General features: G+C 44.9%; 1 protein-coding gene across 1 annotated transcript; it reads right to left on the bottom strand.

The window, feature by feature from the left end:
- Positions 1-1,985: 1,985 nt before the first annotated feature.
- On the bottom strand, positions 1,986-16,671 carry LOC131105962 (uncharacterized). The gene is made up of 7 exons (XM_058054542.1): positions 16,310-16,671; positions 14,459-14,890; positions 9,099-9,325; positions 8,798-8,900; positions 8,612-8,707; positions 7,453-7,967; positions 1,986-6,307 (listed from the first exon to the last, which is right to left on the bottom strand). The coding sequence occupies exons 2-7, from the start codon at positions 14,498-14,500 to the stop codon at positions 4,945-4,947; spliced, it is 2,346 nt and encodes a 781-aa protein (XP_057910525.1). The 5' UTR covers positions 14,501-14,890; positions 16,310-16,671; the 3' UTR covers positions 1,986-4,944.
- Between the last annotated feature and the right edge of the window lie 71 nt (positions 16,672-16,742).

Below are 16,742 nucleotides of genomic sequence, written 5' to 3'. Positions count from 1 at the left end.
AATGACTTTTATGTTTACATGCTAAGGAAACACACCTTTGCTAGCACACACAATCACTTGATTCATTCTTTACATCAAGCTTGGAAGAACCATTACTTTTTTGGTGTTGTTGTTTTATTTTAGTTTATTTTTAGAATATGCCAAAGGCCAATAAAAACACAGCCACGGGCCATAAAAGGCCGCGGGACGTGCTGGAGCCTATCCCAGCTGTCTTCGGGCGAGAGGTGGGGAACACCCTGGACTGGTCGGCAGTCAATCACAGGGCACATATAGACAAACAACCATTCACACTCACATTCATACCTATGGACAATTTGGAGTCGCCAATTAACTTAGCATGTTTTTGGAAAACAAAGAAGCCAAAAACGTACCATTTCCACACGCAATAGGAGGAGAACTTCTTTTCACTCTATCATGTTGGACATGCTGGAGCCTATTCCAGCTGTTAATTAACCAATTAATTAACCTAGCATGTTTTTGGAATGTGGGAGGAAACCGGAATACCCGGAGAAAACCCACGCATGCACGGGGAGAACATGCAAACTCCACACAGAGATGGCCGAGGGTGGGATCGAACCCTGGTCTCCTAGCTGTGACGTCTGCATGCTAACCGGTCTTATTTAAATAGGCCATATTTCATTGGGAGTGACCAGGATGGATAGGATCAGGAACTAGTACATGGTACTGAGATGGTTGGGACATGTCCAGAGGAGAGATAGTGAATATATTTGTAGAAGGATGCTACGTTTAGAGCTGCGTTTACAGCTTCTAAAGTTGTGTTGTCATGGTAACCCCAAGTGAAATGGTGATACGTTTGGGAAGCTAGAAAGTTTTTAATGTAGTCTTGAGGAGGACAGAAAATTGCGTGATAACAGAGATTTTCTATATATAACTATTTTAGAGTCTTCTATGTGTACTATGCTGACTCGTTGCCCACCATGTGTTGTTAGCGGCTCAGTGAACACAGAACAGAACCAGCGTCTCGTAGCTAATTAATCTTCATTACATCCACATGTGCATCATGGTATTCCAGAAGGTTTGCCATGCAGATGCTGCAGGGGAAAAAGTGTGCCTTTGCCCGGCAGCGGGACTCTCCGCTCCAGTGTGCTTTAAATTTCACATGGCATGAGGACACGAGCGCTATTTTCAGCCTTCTGTCCTTGTGGAAGCAAAGACAATGAAGGGGCGCAAAAAAAGGCATCCATTATTCAGAGTGTTGGCGTCACATCGCTGGCTAGGGAAGACGTGGTTGCTAAGCAGGTGGGAGTCCGCTTCATAGTCTTCTATCTAGAAAGGAAAATTCCTTGAAAAGGTGTAAATAGAGGGGCCAAATGAGTGAGATTAAATAGACAAACACATATAGACAAACAACCATTCACACTCACATTCATACCTATGGACAATTTGGAGTTGTCAATTAACCTAGCATGTTTTTGGAATGTGAGAGGAAACCGGAGTACCCGGAGAAAACCCACGCATGCACGGGGAGAACATGCAAACTCCACACAGACATGGCCGAGGGTGGAATTGCACCCTGGTCTCCTAGCTGTGAGGTCTGCGCGCTAACCACTCGACCGCCGTGCAGCCTGGTTGGAGATCCAGTACCATATAAATGTTATATAGAATAGTATTAACTATTCTTTTATCGCCAAGTCTCCATACTTGCCAGGTCAATTGGCTGTTTGGATTAATCCGCGGCATAGTTTTTTTAAAATTAACTTTTAAAATTTTTTTAATTATTAACTCCACAAGATGGCAGTATAGCTGCAGTTGAACTATCCATCCATCCATTTTCTATACCGCTTATCCTCATAAGGGTCACTGGCATGCTGGAGCCTATCCCAGCTGTCTTCAGGCGAGAGGTGGGGTACACCCTGGACTGGTGGCCAGCCAATCACAGGGCACATATAGACAAACAACCATTCACACTAACACATTCATACCTATGGACAATTAACCTAACATGTTTTTTCATTCATTTTCTACCGCTTATCCTCATGAGGGTCACGAGGTGCTGGAGCCTATCCCAGCTGTCTTCGGCTGAGAGATGGGGTACACCCTGGACTGGTCGCCAGCCATTTTGGAGTTGCCAGTTAACCTAGCATGTTTTTGGAATGTAAAAAAACCCACACATGCACGGTGAGAGCATGCAAACTCCACACAGAGATGACCGAGGAGGGGAATCGAACCTGTGTCTCCTAGCTCTGTGGCCTGCACGCTAACCACTCACCCACTAGTGTATCATTAATCTACCTCTACATGCGCTTTATAATGGCTCATGGCTATTACACTTACTATTGTGTACAACCAATTCTTTAGCAGTATTAATACCGGCTAGGCAGTTTGCTTCTTGCTGCTATTACAACATTGGTTCTGCTGCTGCTGTGGTGTGTGATTTGTTGTTTGTGTTACACTTTATCACGTGTTCCAAATCATTACTAGAGTAAAAAAAAAAAGGTGTTACATTCATGTTTACTTTAATATCTGCTAGCCATTGCCCCTGTATTTGATTTTTAGCACTCTGTAAAGCAATAAAAAAGCATAGATTGGGCGTGACATGCATTGTTTTGGCAGGCCTTGACTTTGACACCAGTGAACTGATACTATGGAATCAAACTTTAAACCCCACCTTTGTTGTAGGAAATATGCCAACAAAATCAACATGTACACAACCTGTGACACAAAACAACAGTGACATTTAATTTAGCCTTTAAAGAGACAAGAATATTCACAATTTGTTTTCACTTAAAAAAGCTAAATCCAAATAAATCACCAGCTTCCGGGTAACATATAAAAAAAAAAACAAAAAAAAACTTACAATAAAAATATTGAAATGTATTCAAACACATTGACAATAAAGATTTGTTTTCTTCCATAAATAACTATAATAGCTGATAAATAAAACATCAACATCAACACACACTGTTGTTCTATCTACAGTTGTTCCACTGGCCTCGGTCCCTGGGAGAGAAACACTTTGTATCAAAATGAACTGCAAAAAATTGTTTGTTTTCTTGAGGTCCTCTCTTATAATATTCATATTCAAAGACTTGTCCCGTGTTAACTTCATGGACAGTTAGTGCCTTCAACACTGAGACTGAGGTATTATTGCACTTGAACCCCTGGAGTAGACCTGGAATTTGGGCATATATATATACGTCACGAAAGCTGACGCGGTCACGATCCATGCAGCGGTTTTCGACCACAGTCTTGAGGCATATCTTTCTTTCGGTTAGTAAACACGTGGGCAGGTACGGTGCATTTGTAAACAACTAACAGCCTGTGGGAAGAGAGAATCACGTGTGCTGCGTTCATTGCATGCATCTCAGGCAGAATCCTCCGTAGTACTCATTTGTCTAGTACAGTAAACCTCGGATATATCGGATTCAATTGTTCCCACTGGTTTTGTCCGATATAAGCGAAATCCGTTATATGCCTATACTGGAAAATGTCCGTTTTACGCATATATCGGATTTATATCCGGTATACGCGTAAATCGGATTTTATCCGTTATAAAAAGGCACTTCCTTGACTATGTTTCCAATGTACCTGGACGCGCAGTCAATGCTGCAAACGCTGCAAATGACGTCGTATAGCGGCCTGTCACAATTCGGCGAATCAGAGCGCCACGATGCGGCCATCCGATATATGCGAGGGAAATTTAATGGAAATGCATTGGAACGGGACTGGAGATTTTGTCCGAAATAGGCGAAATCCGTTATAAAAAATCTGATATATGCAATGAATTTTTATTGGAAATGCATTACAGAAAAATCGGTTCTTTTTTAACTGTCCGTTGTGAGCGAATTTCCGATATATCCGAGTCCGATATATCCGAGGTTTACTGTACTAATTCTCCGCCGTTATGCAATTCCGATGCATCAAACCTCAAATCAAACATCATTGTCGTATCACATGTTACTTACTGTACCTCTGACAGGCTCTTTTCTATTGTTTGTTTTCATACGTGTCATAGCAGTGCTGTACAACGGGCCCGCACATAAAGCTATTATTGAATGTGATGAACTGCGGTCACAGTGAAACACACACATTTAAATCATAGGAAGTCCATAATCTTGCGCAAATTCTCTCTCATAAAACAAATGAGAATATTATGCCTTATTTTTAAACAGAACCCGGTGTGAAACGTTTGTGGAATCTAACTCTTCTGCTGCTGAACCGCTGCACGCAAACAAGCTAACAATGTCAACACCCTTTTTGTGTTGCCGTGTTTATTCATTTTCTGACAATCACACACCACACGGTGGCGCTGTTATTAAACCCCCCCTAAAATATGGCACCTACAAATCACTTGACTTGAATGACTTGAAATTTCTCGCACACGGCTCATCACGCTCTACTAAAACTCAGCCTTAGGATGTTTAGCCTATTCACGACAACATTTGGCACACACTTGAGGCAACTCACAAGCAAGGTTGATTGAAAAACATGGCCGCCGTTAAGCAAATGATTGTCCATAAGTCATTGATGATTTGTGTGTGTGTATGTGTGTGTGTGTAAAATACTGACTTATCTGGCAACACAACAGGGCGACAAGTGAGTGTTGGTGTTAAACTCCGTCTTTCCGGCGTTCCCTTACGCACAGGCGCATCTGTTCCCGAGCCGATGCTGTAAAAGACGCTTCCTAATAATAATACGTTGTGCACTTTTCTGGTACATGGGACTCAAACCCGCAAATAGTGGCGACACAGAGAAAAGATGCACCCGTTTTGTGTGTTTTTAACCTATAAAAAGGGCTTAAAAGTGACATCAGATGTTGGGTAAAATATTGTAACCTCCAGCCCCATCATAAGGATCATGATACGGTGAGAAAGTGTTTGATAGAAATATCTTTACGCCGCATGCTTCCAGGGTTCGAGTCTTTGACGCTGATGTGTTCTGTCTGAACAACGACCAGCAACGGTGAAGTGTGCGTCCATGCGGTTAGACAGTGGTGACCGTCAGCAGGGGGCTGGGACAAAGCATCGGGTGGTCCTGGCTGTCCAACCTGGTCCCGTGAGTCAGCAACTCTTCCACCGTCGTCCAGTCGTCCAACATCTTCCGATTCCTCAGCCGACTCAGCTTCCTCTGACTCAGCTCCAAAACCGTACTGCATCGTCCTTCCGTGGAAGCACTACTCGCTCGACCATCCGGCCCGCTTCGCTCCACCGCGGAGGCGCCGGCGGCTCTGCCGGAACCCTCACGTACCGCGCCTCCTCTTGCCTGTTGTTGCTTCTGCTCACGAGCTAGTAAGAAGTGTTCCCGTCTTTCTGTTCTGCTCCAGTAGCGACCCAAAAGCATGTCCGTGTTGGTTTCATCGTCGGTGCTCATGCCGCTGCGTTCGTCAGCAAGCTGCGAGGCCCGGTCCCTCAGGAACTGGCTCCTGGAGATCCGGGAAGTCATATTGGTTTTGGAGCAAGGGTTAAGTTTGGGGTTAGGGCTTGGCTGTGCATCCAGTTGTTCTTTCTTTGTATCCAGACCAGCAGAGCCGGTCCCAGTGTGGCCCTCCAGGGTGCTGTAAAGACCTCGACCTCCTCCACCGCCCTGAGACTGGCGACTGGCCGGTTTGGGCCACGTGTCATTGACGTCGCCTGGCTGGGCCGGGTGGACCATGCTCTGGAGGTGCTGCTGCTCTCTGGCTCGGTTCCTTTGCAGTTCCTGCTGTCTCTCTCGGTCCAGTTCCTCCTGCATCTCTAGATTCCTCTCCATTTGCCGGGTCTGTTCCAGTTCCCGTTCCAGTTCTTTGTCCCGCTCTGCCTCCAGTGCGTCTGGGATCAAGCTCCTTTGTTGCGCGTGCCACCAGTCGTGGTGGGTGAGCTGGCCATTCGGGTTGCTGTTGTAGCAGGGACCCCTGATGTGGCCCAGAGTACCGGGGTGCTGCTGCGTGGACAGGCCGACATCTGCTGGGTGGGAAGCCATCACGTCCGCCACCAGCTCAGTTTCTTCCGGCAGGCCTGGTTGAAAGACGCTATGAGACGTGACCCCTCCACAGTGGTGCAGGGTGGCCGCGCAGTAGGAAGGGGACGCCGGGTGGCTGGCCCGGCGCCGGTACTCCTGTGGTGGAGGACGATGGTGCAGCGTACGGCTTCTCCTCAGCATCCCCACTGAGTTGGAGCCCTGGTAGTTCTGCTGCATCGGGGCGAGCGGCCTCCGGTGGCTGGAGGGGGTGCTGCAGGTGGAGAGGACAGGGCCGCTCATTCGTGACACCATTGGGTGCGTGTGGGAGGGGTTAAAGAGGGCTCCGCTGCTTGAGCTGTGACGGTTCAGACAGGGTCGATCTGCTTTATGGAACTGGACTGACGACACCCTGGGAAAACAGTTCATGTACAAAGTTAGAACCCCTTAGAGCAGGGCTAGGGAACCTATGTATTTATTTTATTTTTTCGCTGACAGTAAAACTTGTAAAAAATTACAGAAATCAAAATATAAAACTTGAATTTTAAATATTAAAGAGTATTCATTCAGAGAGTTATTATATTCTAAAACTGTTGGTCTTGCATAAAAAGGTACGTATTTCGTTGTAAAAAAAATGCATGGCTATCATGGATGTACATTTGTAAATAAAGGTACACATGCAAGGACACATTACACAAGTTGACATATCCTCCTATAATAATAATAATAATAATAATAATAGTATAAATAAATAATAAAGGATAAGTCATGATAATAATAATAATAATTTTATTTTTTTCTTATTATTATTGTGAATAATAATAAGTATTTTTTATTATTAATAATAATCATTACTATTATTATTATAGTAATGATTATTATTATGAATAATATTAATAATTACTTATGATTCACAATAATCATAATAATCATAATAGTTATTATTATGATATTATAGTAATAATAATTATTATTAATAATATTAATAATTACTTGTTATTATTCACAATAATAATAATAATAAAAATAATAATAATAATTTTATTTTTTTCTTATTATTGTGAATAATAATAAGTAATTTTTATTATTAATAATAATAATAATTATTATTATTATTGTGAATAATAATAAGTAATTATTAATATTATTATTAATAATTATTATTACTATAATAATAATAATTCATTCATTCATTTTCTACCGCTTTTCCTCACGAGGGTCGCGGGGGGTGCTGGAGCCTATCCCAGCTGTCTTCAGGCGAGAGGCGGGGTACATGCACATGCAAACTCCACAAAGAGATAGCCGAGGGTGGGATTGAACTCGGGTCTCCTAGCTGTAAGGTCGGCGAACTAACCACTGGACCGCTGTGCAGTCCGAGACAGACATTTTTCAGCTGTTTCCATGGAGACGAGCTCAGTATTAGGTGACCCATATCAGCTTTGAATTAATCTTTTTTGTGATTATCTGCTCTGGTTTATCTGCTCTGGTTTCATGGACTTGGATACTGTGGATCCAATTACATTCCAACTCGTCTGAATTTTCCCCACCATCACATACCTGACAAGTCCTCGGGTCGGGAGGTCCAAAACTGCCCCGCTGGCCTCTTCCATCCCCAGCTGCATGCGCTGACACGGTGGCTGCATGCTCAGTGTCTCCGGGATGGCCTCCAGCAGCTCGCGGTGGCTCATGGGGCAGCTGTCGCGCCGTTCCCGTCTCTCGCATGTCTCCCCCTGATGCTGTAGCCGAGCGTTGTACAGACGCATTCGTTTCTCCAGCATTCTCTGGAAGTGCCGGAACTCCCCGGTGCTCACGCTGTAGAAACCTGAATCGCTGAGCTCTGATGAAATGAATGACTCCGAGGATGGGGAGCCGCCACCTCCAAAGGCCCCACAACCCCCTGGGCCAAGGGCCCCGTGGGGATGGCAGTCGTCCAGGCCTGCCTCTTCAGTCTCCAGGCCTGAGAGGTCGCCCTGGTGGAGAGAGCCATCTGTCCAGCCGAGACCGCTGTCCAGCTCATGGTGGAGCGGCAGGTAGCCCAGAGGCTTTTCCAGCATGAAGTCATCTTCATCCATCTGCAAGACCACACATCAGTCATTGCATATTTTCATAGTTACAGCATATAAAACCTTTTTATGACCTTCTAAATGCAATTTTTCATATTCATTAGAGACCTGTAGGCATGAAATAACACCCCTATAGTCACCTTTATATTTGGTGACTATACCCACACTATCAAAAGTTTGGGATCACTTAGAAATGTTTTTGTCCAGTCCAGTTTGACGGCTACTATTTAGTACAGCTGCCAGGTGACGACCTGTGAGGCGTCTTTGTCTTAAACTCCACACTCTCAGATATTTGTCTTCTTGCACAGTTGTGCAGCGTTTTTCTGTCCTTGTTAGACCCAGTTTGTGCTGCTCTCTGAAGGGAGTAGTTAACAGCATGGTAAGAGATTTATTAAATCCTACCCCTCCATCTGGTACTTTTACAATCAGTAACTGTTACATTTATCCACTTCCTGCTTTCCTAATATAGTTTAAGGTTTTTTTTTTTTTCATATCACATACCGAAGTAGGAGGTGATATGACCATACAATGACATAATGGTTACCACAGTAAGGGTCAATATAGCGATATATATATAGCACTGGTTTCTTCTTGGTTTAGGCCAAGAAGATGTACAATTTGTGTAATACTCAGCTCCAACACGGCCTCGTTACCTGGCTGTGATAGCCTTTGGGCTCATCCAGGTTGACGTTGCAACATCCCATCAGGCAGCTCTGGTCCTTGGCTCGATGGTTGCTCACTTCTGCATCCTGAGTCAGTGGTAGAGTGAACATGAGAACGAGGACAAAGCTTCTGTATTGTATGTAAACAGAACAGTGACAGTGGGCTGCGTGCATCACCTGGTGACTGATATCCACGGTGTCTCTTGGGGAGCTGGAAAGGTAGCCGTAGTGTCCTCCATCACAGTGATCTTGTGGCAGAGAGAGGTGGCTGTAGTAATGCCTGAAAGGAGCAAGTACAGCGGTTATGTAGACATTTACAGTACTGGTCATGGTTATAGTACTGATTGATCTTTTTTTTTTTTTTTTATTAAAAAACCTAACAAAACTTGGAAAAATTCTTGGAACTTGAATGTGTCCATAAAAGCAGCTTTAAAAAAAATAATCAGATTTGTAATGGAGTAATAAACATGCTTCTCACCTGTCCTGATAGGAGGGGCTTGGGGTGTTAAGCCCCGCTCCCATCATCGGGAGGGGCAAGTTGAGGTGTTGCAAGTTCAGGGGCAGGGGCTCCCAGGCTCCCCTGTCCGTGTCGGAACCGCGCCCCCTCAGACTTTTGACCTGCATGGTGACAGGAAGCTGACTCGCCGCCAGAATTCGCAGGGCGTCACGCTGGCTCAGGTGCGCTAAGCTCCGCCCACCAGTCAGCTGAAAACAAGCAGAGAAGAGGCAGAAAAATGAATAAAACACAATCATAGCAGAGTGGGCGTACCTAGAGGAGGGTCAGGGCTGGAGTAAATTAAACACACTGTTTCTATCAGACACAAGTTCAATTCCAGTCTCGGCCATCTCTGTGTGGAGTTAGCATGTTCTCCCCGTGCATGCGTGGGTTTTCTCCGGGTACTCCAGTTTCCTCCCACATTCCAAAAACATGCTAGGTTAATTGGCGACGCCAAATTGTCTGGTATGAATGTGAGTGTGAATGGTTGTTTGTCTATATGTGCCTTGTGATTGGCTGCCGACCAGTCCAGGGTGTACCCCGCCTCTCGCCTGAAGACAGCTGGGATAGGCTCCAGCACCCAGTGCGACCCTCGTGAGGATAAGCGGTAGAAAATGAATGAATGAATGTTTCTATCAGAAGTCCATGGAAAACAGAAGAGGGTGCAGAATCTTGAAGATCTAGAAAGCTTTCTGTGCGGGTTATTGTGTGTAGCTGCTCTATAGGAATCCACAACTCAATACAAATACTGTCATACTGTCCCCTTTAAAGAGTGGGACAGAACATAAATGTAACACTACAGTGCTCACATTCCGTGCATTCCGTTTTATTCCGCTTATCCAAGTCTGGGTTGTGGGGCAGCATTCTCAATACGGAATTCCAGAATTCCAGAAAAAAAAGAAAGAAAAGAGAAAGGGGGGGTACATCCGGATTAGATGTCCGACCCACCTCAGCTGTCTTCTCTTGATGTGAAGGAGCAGCAGGTCTACACTGAGCCCCTCCCTCATGACCGAGTTCCAACCACCCAACTGAGGTAATTCATTTCAGCTGCTTTTATCTACAATCTCTTTCGGTCACGACCCAAAGCTCATGACCGTAGGTGAGGGTGGGAACATCGGTAAATTGAGAGCTGTGCCTTCCGGGCTCAGCTCTCTCTTCAGTGGAGTACAGTTACTGTTCCTCCCAATCACGGCCCCTCCAGGTCACGCTGTCATTGCCCAAACGGGCGTTGAAGTCTCCCAGGAGAACTACTGACTCACCAGCTGGGGTGCTGTCCAGTACTCCGAACTGCCGTATGACGCATACGCACAGACGGTAGTCAGAACCCTTTTCCCAACCCGAAGGCATAAGTCACTGGGGATGACTCCCAAGGAGTTTGGGTCCAGAACCTAAACTTCCACAGCTTCACAAGTAACCGTTTCAACGCCTCTAAAAATCGGAGTAAGTAAGTGAGGAAAATACGGCGGCACGGCGGTCGAGTGGTTAGCGCACAGACCTCACAGCTAGGAGACCAGGGTTCAATTACACCCTCGGCCATCTCTGTGTGGAGTTTGCATGTTCTCCCCGTGCATGCGTGGGTTTTCTCCGGGTACTCCGGTTTCCTCCCACATTCCAAAAACATGCTAGGTTAATTGGCGACTCCAAATTGTCCATAGGTATGAATGTGAGTGTGAATGGTTGTTTGTCTATATGTGCCCTGTGATTGGCTGGCCACCAGTCCAGGGTGTACCCCGCCTCTCGCCAGAAGACAGCTGGGATAGGCTCCAGCACCCCCGCGACCCTCGTGAGGATAAGCGGTAGAAAATGAATGAATGTAATGTAGGGGGGCTGCATGGTGGTTGAGTGGTTAGCGCACAGACCTCACAGCTAGGAGACCCAGGTTCAATTCCACCCTTGGACATCTCTTTGTGGCGTTTTTTCCGGATACTCCGGTTTCCTTCCACATTCCAAAAACATGCTAGGTTAATTGGCGAATCCAAATTGTCCATAGGTATGAATGTGAGTGTGAATGGTTGTTTGTCTATATGTGCCCTGTGATTGGCTGGCCACCAGTCCAGGGTGTACCCCGCCTCTCGCCAGAAGACAGCTGGGATAGGCTCCAGCACCCCCGTGACCCTCATGAGGATAAGCGGTAGAAAATGAATGAATGTAATGTAGGGGGCTGCACGGTTCGAGTGGTTAGCGCACAGACCTCACAGCTAGGAGACCCGGGTTCAATTCCACCCTTGGACATCTCTTTGTGGCGTTTTTTCCGGATACTCCGGTTTCCTCCCACATTCCAAAAACATGCTAGGTTAATTAGAGACTCCAAATTGTCCATAGGTATGAATGTATGTGTGAATGGTTGTTTGTCTATATGTGCCCTGTGATTGGCTGGCCACCAGTCCAGGGTGTACCCCGCCTCTCGCCCAAAGACAGCTGGGATAGGCTCCAGCACCCCCGCGACCCTCGTGACGATAAGCGGTAGAAAATGAATGAATGTAATGTAGGGGGGCTGCACGGTGGACGAGTGGTTAGCGCACAGTCCTTGCAGCTAGGAGACCCGGGTTCAATTCCACCCTTGGACATCTCTTTGTGGCGTTTTTTCCGGATACTCCGGTTTCCTCCCACATTCCAAAAACATGCTAGGTTAATTTAGAGACTCCAAATTGTCCATAGGTATGAATGTGAGTGTGAATGGTTGTTTGTCTATATGTACCCTGTGATTGGCTGGCCACCAGTCCAGGGTGTACCCCGCCTCTCGCCCAAAGACAGCTGGGATAGGCTCCAGCACCCCCGCGACCCTCGTGACGATAAGCGGTAGAAAATGAATGAATGTAATGTAGGGGGCTGCATGGTGGTCGAGTGGTTAGCGCACAGACCTCACAGCTAGGAGACCCAGGTTCAATTCCACCCTTGGACATCTCTTTGTGGCGTTTTTTCCGGGTACTCCGGTTTCCTCCCACATTCCAAAAACATGCTAGGTTAATTGGCGACTCCAAATTGTCCATAGGTATGAATGTGAGTGTGAATGGTTGTTTGTCTATATGTGCCCTGTGATTGGCTGGCCACCAGTCCAGGGTGTACCCCGCCTCTCGCCCAAAGACAGCTGGGATAGGTTCCAGCACCCCTGTGACCCTCATGAGGAAAAAGCGGTAGAAAATGAATGAATGAATGAAAGTGAGGAAAATGATAGATTGTTATCATATTTGGTGATCATAAACACATTATTGTTACAACATCATTAATAAGGAACTCTTGCATAACAGGAGAGCTACGACCTGACCAGAACTGTATTTATACCACAGGCCTTTGTGGTTCTTTGACGCCATTTGATGACTGTGCTCACTCGGTACAAATATAGTTTAGCGAACAGCAGGTCTTCCCTCCTCTTCTTATTTCACACATGAAAATGAGCTTGAAATGTTCGCAGCCGTCAGAGCTGAGAAAAGAACCCTGCTGATGTCATCATGATGTCAAGCTCGGCTCAGTTCTGGCTGCGACAAATACGAAGTGATTATCAAGTCAAGATTGGAGGCTGCTTGCTGTTTTGTTTGCTTGCCAGCCAATGTGTGAGAGTCCCACATTTGTACATTAACGCCATCGCACTGCAGCTTCCATTTCGACAACGCTCTACGGTCTACGCGCAGCGGAAGCTCTAAGCATCGACATTATGCAACTGGGTCAGAACACGCCGTTCTGCCTGTAGACACACACACACACACACACACACAACCTTCTTTCTGGGTTGGATGCAACCGTATAACGGGGATAAGATGGACGTGGTGTCTTTGAACCGGACCCCCGCCCCCCCCAAACACACACACATACACATCAATTAAGACATGCAAGCATGAACTGTGTTGTTAAGTGCAGCACATCACATCATATGAGTCACACTCTGCTACATTCTAGTGCACATATACACACAAACACACACACACACACACACACACACACACACTAACCACGTGAAGAGTCTAATGAGGTCCAGTGCCGTAGATAGTTTAGCCAAATAAGGGGACGGCATATTTACAGACCACTCTCAGTGGGATGTAGAGTAGGGATGAGCATTGGGCTAAATTTCTAGAAGAGTTTTTTATTGATCATGAATTGATCGCGGGCTGCACAGTGGCCTCACAATCAGGAGATCGAGGGTTCTAATCTCTAATATGTGTGTTTTATACGGCTTCCTCCAACATTGCAAAAACAGGCTAATTGTAATTGTAGACTCTAAATTGTGATGATGATGTAGCCCTTTATAATTGTCACTTATACAGAAGTACAAGTAAAATAGTGCAATCATCCGTCCATACTATGCAGTGAGACAAGGGGTGACAGGACGGGGTGATTGGACGATGAAGGGGGGGGGGTTCAACACTAGGAGAGGGGAGGGAAAAAAAAAACAACCACTCAAAACTAGACTCCTAAATGAAGCAGCACAATGTGGGACTGTTAAAAAAATGTAAATGTTTATATGTATAAATTGTCTCCAAATTGTGCATAGGTATGAATGTGAGTGTGAATGGTTGTTTGTCTATATGCGCCCTGTGATTGGCTGGCCACCAGTCCAGGGTGTACCCCGCCTTTCGCCCGAAGGCAGCTGGGATAGCCGCGACCCTTGTGAGGAAAAGCGGTAGAAAAATAATGAATTAATGAATAAATAAAATAAAATAAAATAAAATAAAATAAAATAAAATAAAATAAAATCAAATAAAATCAAATAAAATAAAATAAAATAAAATAAAATAAAATAAAATAAAATAAAATAAAATAAAATATGACCTTAATTAGGGCAGATGAATGGACAGATTAATTGATCACAATAGCTTCCTGCAGCCGCCTTTACGGTCGCCTTCTTTAGACAGCAAACTAGTTGAAACTGAAGAAGCCGTGTCTCCGCTGGATGGTCTCCGACTTGTACAGTCCATGCTACGAAAAGTCCAAGAGTATACCAAAAAATGCAACCCCAAAAATAAACATAGTGTTAAATTAACACCGTTATGATCTTTGCAAAGGCAGAATTTTTAATTAGATCTCCTGTGACAGTGCAGGTGTACCTAATGTTGTGTCTATAGTCAGTGTATATAGACACACAGATACACACGCACGCCCACACACACACACACACACACAGACTGAGCTGAGAAGCACAAAATGGCTGACATTTCTTTGGCACACACACATGAATACATCCATCTAGGTACATGAAGGTCTCACGTGCACACGCTTTAGGTTGATTATGATAGTAGACACAAAACTGCATAGAAATGGACCGTTTTGGCGTGTCAACCAGGAGAGGCACAGAATGGTCCTATTTAAAGCACACATGCATTGCAAGATTTGGGCTCGGTGGTACTCACCGCTGGATCACCCACCCACGGTCCAGAGAGCCAGCAGCCCATGGTGGCAGCTGCCGTGGCTACCGTGAAAATCAACAACTGCTCCTCTCCTCCAGTAGCTCTCCTCCTCCTCCTTTGTCGTTGATGCTGATATCTCCTCACAGCGCTATCGTGGTGCTCTCTTCTCCTATTTCCTCATCATCTCCGCATGTGCTGGTCGCCCTTCCCCCTCCATCACGGCTCCAAGCCTCATACACACGATGATCTGACATGCATACATGCGGCACTGCAAGCTTGAAAACGATGTGCAGGCGCTGGGAGTCAGGGAGGGAAACACGCAGCCAGGAAAGAGTCCGATTGGCCGCCTCCAGAGGCTTGGTAGCCAATGGGGAGCCCGGGATGCTGCGGGTTCCCTTCGGATGTCACCGCCTCTGAGTGTGCAAAGGGGGTAGCCTATATGCAGAGGAAATACATGATGTAGCTTCCTGCTGCTGCACAATGTGTTTGTTTTAATGTTCGATTGCTCAGCGTCAGTGCTAGCACTTTCAATTATTGCAACAATGAACATTTGAATAATAATTTGGAGTGCATGAGAAAGTGGAACAGTAATGAATGCTGTTTCTTAACAATATTGCACAACACAGCAGCAACAGATATATAAAATATATATATTAAAATAGCATGAGAGGTCACATATATTAAAATGCTATATTAAAATAGCAATAAGATGCAAACGTTTTTAATTAATACCACTGATGATGTTAATTGTAAACAACAGTACAGCAAGTGTCACATGCATGGGTTTCACACCAACAGCTAAGTAACACAATTAACATAGCGCACGCAGACGTTGATAAAGCTACTTGTTGCTGACTACTCATGATACTTGAACTACAGCTACTACTATATTGTTGAGTTAGTAAAAAATACTATATATCAGGATGTGGGTTTTTTGACCCAGCACTAATTATTTGGTAATTTTCCTTTGTAACCGACTTGGCTTCTAATTGAATAGAGGTGCTGGTTACAGCATTGATGGTAATTAAAGGATATCAGAGTCAGTATTTGGTGTAATGGACAGTAGACTTGTCACAGAGTGACCATTGTTTTAAATTCAACAAGGCGGGAGAAGCGTGTCAAGGGATAAGCTACCCGTACCAACATTCCCTCATACATCATATTCATCTAAGGTGGAAAATTGGGTACATTTGGGAAACCCCGGTCTACATCTACTTCCTGCCTTGACAATATGAACACAGTCACGTTCTCGCCGTTACACCTCACACTCACGTGCATCAAGAATTCCATCTAATTCACTTATGATTCCGCCTTCCCCGGTGCCTCAGTTACTATGGTTACCAACTGAGTATGTGTATGTGCTTTTGTTAGTTCACTCAATTTCCTTCTCTGCATGAAAACTGGGAGACTGTGGCGCTGTAGAATGGTCACTATGATATATATATATGTGTGTCTGTGTATGTATGTGTATGTGATGGGTGCAATGCATCATGACGGCTTTCGCTGAGATTTGCCATTTCTATGTATGAAGAACGGAGGCGGGGAACGAGCATGCATGTCTCTCTCTCTAACACAAACCTGCCTATGTTTAAAAATGGAACAGCACACTTTCTGTTGCTGAGAGAGTAGCTGCAGAAATGCTGTCCCATAAGAGGATGGACGGTAGCATCCAGCAGTCACTATTGTAATGACAACTCATATGTGGCTTGTCAAAATCTACTATTTTCCCCTACAAAATATACTATTTTTTTTAAAAGCATCGGACCGTGGAATCCCGTTGGGACAAAATGTACTGTCACGGCCTCATGGCTTCGTCTCCACAGTAGCTGATGTTGTTGCACTTCTGACACTTACCGGTAGATGGAGCTGCTGAGTGATGACCAGCGATTGGTGTAACTTCTGAAATTGACCATTATTACGAGACTTAAATTAACGTGTGCCTTGTTTTGTTACACATTATGTCAAATATATTTCACAAACCAAGAGTGAAAACAACTATCCCGTGTTTTACTCTTGTTCTCAAGAACTGATAAATGTCGGCTAACCTAGCATGTACGGCTAGTTAGCTAAGCGGATCCAAGTGGTTACAAAACTAGAATGTTTAAGGAGTAAGAATCGTTACTTCATTGCTGGACTCTAACAATGTTGTCCACCAACTGAAACATGCGTCATGTTATAAAATACAAAAAAGAAATAAATATATGCCCTGCTTGTTTCACACAATTTTCTAGCGCATTTTACAAATGTCCTAACCAGCGACCCGTAGTAAAACTCTCCTCTGATTGGT

The sequence above is a fragment of the Doryrhamphus excisus genome, chromosome 18 (genome assembly GCF_030265055.1).
Source record: "Doryrhamphus excisus isolate RoL2022-K1 chromosome 18, RoL_Dexc_1.0, whole genome shotgun sequence".
Taxonomy (NCBI): domain Eukaryota; kingdom Metazoa; phylum Chordata; class Actinopteri; order Syngnathiformes; family Syngnathidae; genus Doryrhamphus; species Doryrhamphus excisus.
The sequence above is the reverse complement of the archived record's forward strand: the minus strand, read 5'-3'. Positions and strand labels throughout refer to the sequence as shown.

Coding starts and splice junctions, on each gene's coding strand:
- LOC131105962 (XM_058054542.1), bottom strand. CDS start 14,500: ATGGGCTGCTGGCTCTCTGGACCGTGGGTGGGTGATCCAGCG. Junction 8,901..9,098: donor AGCCCCTCCTATCAGGACAG/GTGAGAAGCATG, acceptor TGCTCCTTTCAG/GCATTACTACAGCCACCTCT. Junction 8,708..8,797: donor CCGTGGATATCAGTCACCAG/GTGATGCACGCA, acceptor CCACTGACTCAG/GATGCAGAAGTGAGCAACCA.